This window comes from Myotis davidii, unplaced genomic scaffold (genome assembly GCF_000327345.1).
Source record: "Myotis davidii unplaced genomic scaffold, ASM32734v1 scaffold1107, whole genome shotgun sequence".
Lineage (NCBI taxonomy): Eukaryota > Metazoa > Chordata > Mammalia > Chiroptera > Vespertilionidae > Myotis > Myotis davidii.
In genome coordinates, this window is record NW_006300016.1 from 357,511 (window position 1) to 368,880 (window position 11,370).

General features: G+C 39.3%; 1 protein-coding gene across 1 annotated transcript in view; it reads right to left on the reverse strand.

Moving 5' to 3' along the window:
- The window catches only part of CFAP47 (cilia and flagella associated protein 47), a 458,234-nt gene that overhangs the window by 233,711 nt on the left and 213,153 nt on the right, over nucleotides 1–11,370 (reverse strand). The window contains 2 exon segments of the mRNA XM_015571970.1: nucleotides 176–328; nucleotides 1,703–1,784. Coding sequence (XP_015427456.1) covers nucleotides 176–328; nucleotides 1,703–1,784 — 235 coding nt within the window.

Sequence of the window (11,370 nt, forward strand, 5' to 3'; positions counted from 1 at the left end):
ACTGCCTCTAGACCACTTACTTCTCCACAGTTCCATGAGACAAATAAAATTCTATCTTATCTGAGCCACTAGGATGTTAAATCTTTTACAGCAATATTGCCTAAACCTGAACTAATACACTATCTATGTAAATTAACCAAAAAACTCTAGCAATGAACAGGAAGAGAAATGATACCTTGTATATCTGAAGGAGGACATCTGTCCATGCCCGTTGGCTCCAGACTTCAAACTCAGTCATATCTATAACAACGTATCGCTTTTCCTTAAGTAAAGAGGAACATGGTGGCCTTTCCTTAGGTAAAGAGGGACATGCTGACAAGGCTTTAGTCTTTAATAAAAAAAAATCACAACATTAATTAAAGTGCAAGGCAAATATAAGTTCAAAATTATAACTACTTAGCATATATATATTGTCTTTTAATAAAACCTTTACATGTCCCCTTCATACATTAATCAAGATCTCTTGCCCTAGCTGGTTTTGCTCAGTGGATAGAGCATCGGCCTACAGACCGAAGGGTCCCAGGTTCAGTTCTAGTCAAGGGCACATGCCCAGGTTGCAGGCTTGATCTGCAGTAGAGGGCGTGCAGGAGGCAGCCAATCAATGATTCTCTCTCCTCATTATGTTTCTATCTCTCTCTCTGCCTCTCCCTTCCTGTCTGAAATCAATAAAAATACATTTAAAAAAAAGATCTTTTCTAATTCTCCTTGCGCCAGTCATAGAAACAATCAACACAGGTAACTTTCTGGAACTCATAGCCCTTTATTGAGGTCATAGATTTACTAGTATTCATTCAGTGCACTCACTAGTTCTGGGGCAAAAATAGCAGAATGAAATGCAAAGTTATTCTGAACTCAGAACCCCTGGGAGCCACACTCTTTAAATTAAGCCACAGAGACTCAGGAGAGTGGCAAAGAAAAGGCCCCTGGCTCTACTACTAATGTCATGTGGTGACTATAGTAACAGTACCACAACTAGAGTTGCCTCAAAGCCTGCAGACATCTCAGAACAATACCCCTTCTCAATAGATTTCCATAAAATGAATTGCATAATTCAAAAAAACTATGCATATCTTATTTAAATTCCCCATATCCTCCTGTAAAATTGAAAAAAGGAAGTGGCAAGTGGTGGAGAAGTTAAACCAGTATTGTGTTTGGAAGACATTTAATTTAAACATTCATTTTAAGAAAAAATTTACATAAGCACACTCCATTCTTCACTTCTAAATCCCTTAAAAGAAGCAATTATTTATAGATTTAAAAAAACCATGTGTTGCCCTAACCGGTTTGGCTCAGTGGATAGAGCGTCGGCCTGCGGACTGAAGGGTCCCAGGTTCGATTCCGGTCAAGGGCATGTACCTTGGTTGCAAGCACATCCCCAGTAGTGGGTGTGCAGGAGGCAGCTGATCGATGTTTCTATATTTCTAACTCTCTATCCTTCTCCCTTCCTCTCTGTAAAAAATTAATAAAATATATTTTTAAAAAGAAAAAGAAAACCATGTGATCATCTGCCTCGGCTCTACAGAGGTTTTTAGACAAATACAAAAATGTATATATACTAGTATATGTCACCCACAGAGGCATAATCCTTAGGATATTTCATAAATAAAAAATCAAGGATTCTGAAATGAAACCTTCAAGCAAATACCAAAAATCAGTAAATTCAATATCTGAGCAGTTGTTCCAAGAAATTATATTCCCTTACTCTCATTTCAACCCATTTCTTGTAATCTTCTGGTTCAAACAGAAATTCTGGCTGTATATAAGAAAGATATGCTCCTCGAGCTCTAAAATTAAAAAAGAAAAATTCAAATTATTATAGTATAACACTCAGGATTTGTATATCACTTGCATTTCAACTTTGATTAAATGATTTCAATGTCATATAATTTGTTTATTAAATTTTAATTTTTAACAATTATTTAATTAATTTAAAAATTTTCCCTTAATAAAATGTGTATATGATGATTCCTTTACAGAGCTGATTAATGAGAAAGATCTTACTAAGTGCCTTTAATCATCCATGTCAATCCTTATATGTTAATGGGATATAGGGAGTCCTGATTTAGCCCCTATTAACAAAGCAGTAACCAATAAAAATAAAAACCACATTTTATTTACATTGAAATAAACTATACAAAGTTGACTTTCTTCACCAAAAATAACAGCAAATATTTTCTATATTATTCCTAGATAACCACTACTGGTAAACACATTTTTGTAGGCTTTCCAGATTTTGCTTGTTAATCATGATGAGACAGTAGATGTAGTCATGGAAAAAGACATCTTATCTAATAAAGAGGGGATATGCAAATGGACTATTATGCCGTAACAGTCAAGATGGCTGCGCCAACAGCAGAGGCCAAGTTCCCATAACGAGCCTCAACAAGCAAACAGCAGGGACCTGAAGCTGCGTGGCACTGGGCCAGGGCAGGGGACCTGAGGCTGCACCCCCTTCCTGGTGGGGCTAGACGGGGGAACTCAGGCCGCGTCCCCTGCCCTGGTGCCAGGCTGGGGGACCTCAGGCTGCATCCCCCGCGCAGCAGGGCTTGACGAGGAACCTCAAGGTGTACCTCCTGCCCCAGCACCAGGCCAGGGGACCGCAAGGCACACCACTCCAGCCCGGGCCAGGGGACCTCAGGCCATGCCCCCCTCTTGGAAGGGCTTGACAGGGGTGGGGCCAGCTGGGTCTGGTTGACTCTGGTTCCTATGGCATGTCCCAGACTCTGACAGGAGGAAGATTTTCATATACATCTTACTAATTTTCTTTCATCTCTGACACTTCTATTATAGAGAAAGTGCAAATAGCAATATTAAAATATTCCCTCTAATTACCTTTTTTTTACATTTTTTAATTAAGTTATTACATTTAATTCCCTTTTAATGAGCATGAATTTCATGCACCGGGTCACTAGTAACATTATAAAATTTTAAAATGTTTACTTTTTGGTTACCTCTAGAAAATTAGGGTTTCTAAGAGCTAAAAATTCTAATTAAATGGAAAATTTGTATGGTTTTGGTAATAGAAGGCATGGGGCATAGAGATTAATTTTGAAGAAAAAATAAAGTGAGTTCTAAAGCCTGTTATTTTGATAACCAGAATTCGTGAGCCAAGGTGTTTTTCCTGGGGTCGTGTCTTGAGACGCCAAAGAATGAGCTTCAGGGACCAGAAGATTTAAGCAAAAGTGTGGAAAATTTATTACAAGCAAATTCCTACTCCCCGCAACGGGAGAGGCCCAAAGAATGGGTTGCCAACAAAGCAAGTCATTTTAGGAGTATATATGTGCAACAAGCCTGCTCCATATCTATTTGTGTCACCATCTGATTGATTCCCCCATTGTTTTTGCCCAGCAACGGACCTGAACTTTATTTCTATGTGTATGTACACCTTGTTTATTGCAGGCCCTCCCTTGGTTTCCCATGCTCCCACTCTGTATCCAAAACATTTTATTTGTTTTGGCATGGTTGGCTTCTGTTATCAGACTGCCATGCCTGCTCCTGTCCATTTTCTACCTGCCTTTGTTTCCCACTGGACCCCTGCCCTATCTGGCTGCATTTCAAGCTAGCTACTCTCAATTTCTGAAAGCTGTAAGAAGATGAGAGGATTAACTTGAAACGCAGGTAGACAGGGCAGAGGAGCAGCGGTCCAGTGGAAAACAAAGGCAGGTGGAAAATGGACAGGGGCAGACACGGCAGTTTGAGCAGCCTAATCACAAAAACCAACCAGGCAGAAATAATAAACTGTTTCTGGACACAAAGCAGAAGGCATGGGAAAACAAGGGAGGGCCTGCAGTCACAAGGTGTACAAATGCATAGAAACACAAAAAGTTCAGCATGGGGACAGAGAAAGAACACGCAGAAACAGGGAGAGTTCAGGGCAAGAACAATTAAAGGAATCAATCAGGTGATGACACAGGTAGACACAGAGCAGGCTTGTAGCAAATATATCCCTGGACTACAAAACTTTAAGGGGCAGACCATTATTGGGTACCCCTCCCCTTGCGGGGAGTCTGAATCTGCTTGTAATAAATTTTCCACACTTTTGCTTAAATCTTCTGGTCTGCAAAGCTCATTCTTTGGCATCATGAGACATGACCCTGGGAAAACACTTTGGCTCACCATTCTGGTTATCAAAAGTTTGTGACAGTTGCAGAAAGGTTTGTAAGGAGAAATTTTAAAAGGAAGTTATATAAATGACACAGGCCAGTAAGTCAGGACAAGCAGAATAGGGAAACTGGGCTAGTTAAACAGCAATTTGCAGCCATCTAGCAAATCTAGATGCCAAGCAATCTGCAGCCATCTAGTAAATCCTATGGTCCCTAAACCAAGGACACTTAAGAGTAAATTATTTGCACTATTCCTCCCCAGGCAGAGGGTAAATAGCTTAAATCAACCTACTCAGGGAGAGAGACAGCAGAAATCCAGTTATGCCATTTGCCAACAATACACAAGGACAAATGAACTTAATAGAATAAACCTCATTTGGGTATATTAGACCACAACCCTCCAGACTAATGTCTCTTTCCTTCCACCAGACTTATTTGTCATGATTCTTGATGCTCTAGCTTTTTCCCTAATAATACTAAAATTTATAAAGCAGTCTGTCTCCACCAAGTTACAAGCCCTACTTGTACTCAGAAAATACCACTCCTAGACACCATCATAACCTCCTTTTGTGCCCAGGCCTCATCGTCCCTCTGAAAGAGAGCGCAAGGATGATGGGCCAGATACAGAAACATATCAGGGCAGAAAGCTCCAGATGCATAGAAAGGGAAAAAACTGGGAAAGCAAGAACCTCACCCCCAGGATAATCTATCCTCCCCTATGAGACCCAACCCTTTTGCTCTGAAAGTATTCAGTGCTTAAAATCCTTGAGGAAGAAAATATTAGACAGACCCTCAGCTTACAGGGAAAATACCAAAACAAATGGCTGGACTATTAGGCATAGTCTCTACCTTTTCCCTGCACTCCATTATGCCCAGCCTGGGGCTCTCACCCTCCCGGAGGTTTTCCTATTACAGTGGGGCCTTGACTTATGAGTTTAATTCATTCTGTGACTGAGCTCGTAACTCAAATTACTCGTATGCCAAATCAAAAGTGAACGAGTGAGACACGTGATGCTGGGCTGATGTTGTGGCGTTCACTGTGACGTTCACTGCACCAACTAGCGGTGGGGTATCTGAAGCTGGCTCGTAACCCGAACTTTAGCTTGCAACTCAAAGCAAAAAATCGGCTGAGAGACGGCTCGTATCTCGAAAAACTCGTTAGTCGGGACACTCGTAAGTCAAGGCCCCACTGTATTCTCATTACAGGTTTTGCAAGATATGAAAACTGCTTTCAGTTTCCAGTAAACTTCCTCACCCAGTTTTCAGTGGACTGCCTACACCCAGACTCCTGCCCACCAGTTACTCTGACCTCCATAGGAGAATACAGTATATCTCCCACTCCTCCTAATCTGGCTCACTGGCACCATTTTGGGATTCAGCCCATCTGGTTTCCAGAGGATCTAATACATTTATAATTCTTTACCACTTTTGGCCTTGTGTACTCCTCCTTTGGCAACCCTAACACATATAAGCCTGAATATAGAAAACCCCCCAAATATAACATAATCCATCAATTATTTTTACAAAGAGAACACCCCAAATTTGTGGCCTCTTTGATGGCATAAAGTAGTATAGGTTAAGCAGCAATTATCTATTTATATTACTTTATACATTTAACAAATCATATTTAAGACTTTATTATTTTTTCACTGTCAAATTCCTTGAAATATTTTAAGCCAAACTCTTCATATGCATATCCATCACCACCAGAACCTATAGGCATCTAATAGTTTTGGCAGGAGCATTCCCTAGAAGGGATTTGGATGTTGAGGTATATATCTCATTGAGTGAGCATAGAATTCCACTCACCATAAGCATTTACCAGAGAAGAATGCCTCATCTAGTACTCAACTCTGGAACACCCTCAGCAGTTTGCAGTCCTAGAACTACTGAAATGTGAAATGAAGAAAAAGCAAAAAGGAGCCTTAAGTTGATTCTGAAAGCTCAAACCTTGAAGACAGCACAGATGAATAAAAGAGAGAAGTGGGGGTAGAAGCATCTACATTATTTTTATGAATCTTCATTATATTCAAATCACTATAGGTTTAAATAAAATCTAATTTTAATGGGACACCGCTTCTTAGCAAAAGGAGCCAACCTAAAGCCTATATAAGAACTCAATGAGCCCCATTCAACTGAAATCCTAGAAAGTGAAAGATAGACATATGAAGAAATTGGAATACTTCTTTGCATCCAAAGCCAAGACAGGGATCTCAGGAAGAAATGACCACTTCTATAAAATGCTATTGGGAGACTAAGAAAAACTATCAGAGTCATTAAACTGAGAGCTTCTTGAGAAGGGAGGCCACATGGTATGCATTTGAGTATTCCATAGTGTCCAGCAGAGAGTAAGTCCTCAGTAAAAAATTAAGAATGTAAGAAGGCAGTTTTGCATTGGTAAGGACAAGACAACAGGCCCGAAATGGAGTTGCATATGCTAAGCCCCACATCACCAAACCAAGACTTACTTACAGTTTGACCTCTCCCAGAATGGAATTTTAAACCATTCAATCGGAATTGCCCAATCAGCATTAGTTAGGTAATCTCCCTGATAGTACAGCCTTGCCATCCCCTAAAGTAGCGGTTCTCAACTTTCCTAATGCCGCGACCCTTTAATACAGTTCCTCATGTTGTGGTGACCCCCAACCATAAAATTATTTTCCTTGGTACTTCATAACTGTAATTTTGCTACTGTTATGAATCGTAATGTAAATAATGTTTCTCTCTCATCGATGTTTCTAACTCTCTATCCCTCTCTCTTCCTCTCTGTAAAAAATCAATAAAGTATATTAAAAAAAATATGTAATTATATATGTGTTTTCCAATGGTCTTCGGCGACCCATGAAAGGGTCATTCGACCCCCAAAGGGGTCGCGACCCACAGGTTGAGAACCGCTGCCCTAAAGGAAAGTGACCTTGCAATAACCAATCTACTTTTTGTGGCTTAGGGGTGGAAAATGTTTTCCTTCTTTCCTTCTAGGTTCTCTGCTTGGTCTAATAATCAAGTTGACACAAGACAGATTAACAGAGGAAAAACAAATTAAATATTCATCCATGAGAGCTCATAAAGAAGTGAAATTCCAAGGCAGGCAGGTAATTGAGGCAAAGGAGGTAAGGGTCTGGGGTTTCAAAAGGGAGACAGACAATTCATAGGAAAATGAGATGAGCAGATGTTTGGTCAACAAATGGTTGCCCTGCCATGCAGATAAGCTTTTCTGATATAAAAAGTTCTCTCTGGTAATAGCTTCTTCAGGGTACAGGCTCTCTATCTAAATTCTTTTAGGCAGTTAAGGGAGAAGAAAGCTTTTCCTGAGTCTGCTGAGTCACAACTGCCTTCAACTCAAAATAATCCACATGCCAAAGTGGCACATTTTGGGGTGGCTCATTCTGAGAGAAGTTAGCTTGAAATGCTGGCAGATAGGGCAGGGGTCCAGTGGGAAACAAAGGCCGGTAGAACACAGGCAGACACTGCAGTTTGAGCAAGTCTAATAACAGAAACCAACCATGCTGAAATAATAAAATGTTTTTGGACACAAAGCCAGAGGCATGGGAAAACAAGGAGGGCCTGCAGCAACAAGGTGTATGAACACATAAAAACAGAGAAAGTTCAACATAGGAACAGAGAAAAAACACATAGAAACAGGGAAAGTTCAGGTCCATTGCTGGGCAAGAACAATTGAGGGAATCAATCAGGTGACCACAGGGAGAGATTATTGGGCTTCCCTCCCTGTGCAGAAAGTCAGAATCTGCTTAAAATAAATTTTCCACACTTTTGCTTAAATCTTCTGGTCCACGGAGCTTATTCTTCTGCATGGAGAGCACAACCCTGGGGGAAAAAACCTCATCTCACAGTTCCAGTTATCAATTCCACTCTCCCCTACAATGCCTCATACAACTTCCTTTTTCATACTCCCTTCTGCTTATAAAATATCTTGCTTTGGATAATAGCTCTTTGGAGCTCCTTCTCTCTGCTAGAAGGGATGCTGTCTGATTTATAAATTTTGGAACAAAGTCAATAAGACCTTTAAAATTTACTCAGTTGAATTTTGTTCTTTAACAGCATTTTACAGATGGTGTTATGAAGAGAAGAATAGGCCACCACAAAATATGCTCTTTGGAGAAAACACAGACACAGGAGAAGCTTAGAAAATAGAGTAGAAGTTACCCTTTGTAATGAAAATCTACATTTATAAAGGAAATTTACGTTAGAAAAGAAGCTTTACTAGGAAGAGAGCTATTACTAGCAATAACATTTCACCTGAGAGACCTGCCTGGCAGGATAACTCTTGTTTAAAACAAAGACTTCTTCCTCCCCCAGTCAGACTCACCCACAGCCCCTAACCCTGTCCCCACTCCAATCCACAAAGGTTGAAGCCCTGGACTCCTCTAACTCTTTCCTTAGCTCAGAATCTACACTAATAAAAGACAAAGATGCTAATTGACCATACCTTCGTTATGCCCATCAGCCAATCAGAAGAGTATGCAAATTAACCCAACAAAGATGGATGTTAAATTTGCATACTGCAGGCGGGGCAGGACAGCGCAATCCACCGCCCGCCCACTGCCATCCGGGCCTCCCGTGTGCGACCCAGGGCAGCGGGGGTTACTAAAAAAAAAGCCCCCCCGGCCAGTGCACAAATTTTTGTGCACCAGGCCTCTAGTAATATATAAGCCTCAATCTTCTGGCTGCCTCCCAGTCTCACATCTCTATAGGACTACCGTATGCATGCACATAATTAAACTGTGTTCTTTTTTTCCTCCTCTCAATGCATTTTATTACAGCCAAGAACCTAGAAGGGAAAACATTATTTTTCATCCCCTACAAGAGGCCTGTTTCTTTCTGTTTATCTTCCATCTATGTGAAGACCTAACTTCATCAATCCCCAAGAAGGAATTTACAATTATGTTTTGTCAATATTTAGGCTTTGGGTGGTGGACACACAATACAGTGCACAGATGGTGTGTTGTAAATTGTGCACCTGAAACCTGTATAATTTTGTTGTGCCAATAAATTCAATAAAAAGGAAAAATTTTTAAAATAGTTTATGTCTGGTCAGTAGTGTTATAGTGTTAACATTCACAACTGATTGGATTATACTTTTACATTCTAGGCTTTCTATTTGCATATTTCTTCCAAGTTTACCCTGAGTAGAACAAAATAAAATTAGGTGTAATGAGTTATTAAATTCTAAACTTCATCTCCAAAAATTATAGTTTCCCATTAATTTCACAAAATAAATATAATTTCACTTGTACAAAAGTCCTCACCTGCTGTCATTAAATTTAAATGGGGAAGCTAATAACATTTATTATCATTTTATATACTTATTTCCATGCTGAAACATATGCACATATTTTGGATTAATGACCCAATTTTATTAATCCTACTGCCACATTCTGAATGTGGAGGAATTTTATCAGAGCTAGCATATCCTCATAGGCATATATTTGCTTATGAAAGAGCAATGAATTTAAATGGCTTGGCATTAATGCCAAAATCATTCTTCTATACCTGAATCCTCATACCACAAAATGTCAAAACAGAAACCTCCCACGTTAATGTCAACACTACTGGATCTGTGCCAAAAATAATGCTACAAGAATACCATGGCAATCACAAGTACCATAGAGTTTAATGATGCTATCAGAAAACTATTTGATTTTTATATTGCAAAAACAATAAAGACCTAGTTAAGTATTGAAACCTCCTACTTTTATTGACAGTTAATATTCCATAAGATTTTAAAAGCACAACTAATTGTTTTTAAAAATAAGAATGGCATTACAATTTTTGCCTTATTGAATTAAAGCATTTACTTTATTGAGTTAATCAATGACCAAGGGTATGAAGTGGTAAAATTAAGAGAAAAGTCATGTGCTTTTGATTTTAAATTTATAAAAATTTAAATAAAGGTTTCATTTATGTTATAAATATGCAGACAGTTGATAAACACTGGTTCTCTGGTATTCTTTATGTGAACAGACATTTAGGTCTAATAGGATCATAGATTTTTAAAAATATTTTATTTCAATGACAGTGATGTCAAAAGAATCAGTGGTCAGTATGCACTAATGGTAACTGTATTGGAAGAATTTAAGAAAACATTTTAGCCCATGAAAGCCATTAGTAATAATTTATTACACTTCATCATCATCACTGTCATCTACTATGCATCATGCATTACACATTTTATTCTATCGATTCTATTATCAAGATTGAGAATTATAACCCTCAGTTTTACAGATATTGAAATTGGGGCTTAAACAGGGTAACTTGTGCAAAGTCACAGGAGTATAAAAGGTAGAATTTAAGACTTCTACCCAATTCAAAAGCCATGCTCTTTTACCTCACTTATCCAGAATCATTTATTTCCTTTGAAATATTTTTATTCTTAGATGCAATTCCATTAAATAAGATATCATAGTGGCCATGTATAAGCATGTACAGGGTTTTTTTGGTTGTTGTTCATGTTTTCTTTTAATTGATTTTGAGAGACAGGGAGAGCGAGAGAAAAACATCCATGTGAGAGCGAAACATCATTCAGCTGCCTCCTGCACACCCGCTACCAGGGATTGAGGTTGTGTGCTGGGAATGAATCTGGCAATCTTTCAGTAGACAGGACAATGACCTACCAACTGAGCCACTCTGGCCAGTATAGTTTTTTGTTGTTTTGGGTTTTTTTAATCCTCACCAAGAATATTTTTCCATTGATTTTTAGACATAGTGAAAGAGCAAGGGAAAGACAGACAGAAATATCAATGTGAGAGAAACACATCAATTGGTTGTCTCCTGTAGGAGCCTGGCCCAGGGCCCGGCCCAGGAGGAGCCTCCAACTGAGTTACGTGTTCTTGACCAGAATCGAACCCGGGACCCTTTTGTCCACAGGCCGACGCTCTATCCACTGAGCCAAATTGATGAGGAAAATAGGACATTTGGGGTTGGGGGCAGTGCTAGCAGCCTGACTGTATCTCTAATGCACATTCCTGTTAGTCTATAGTCTACCAGGGGTGGGCAAACTTTTTGACTAGAGGGCCACAATGGGTTCTTAAACTGCACTCAGAAGAAGGAGCTGTGGCCGTGAAAGAGAGATAATAACATATTGGTAAATTAAAGTAAGCAGCATGAGCCAAATGTTAATTACCCCAAAATGTCAAAGAAGTAAAAAAACTGAAAAAAAAAATACTGTGTCCCCTCCCTTCCCCAAATAGAAAATCATTTTGCTTAACAGAAGAAATACTTTTTATCCCTCACTCTGTTTTCATCATAG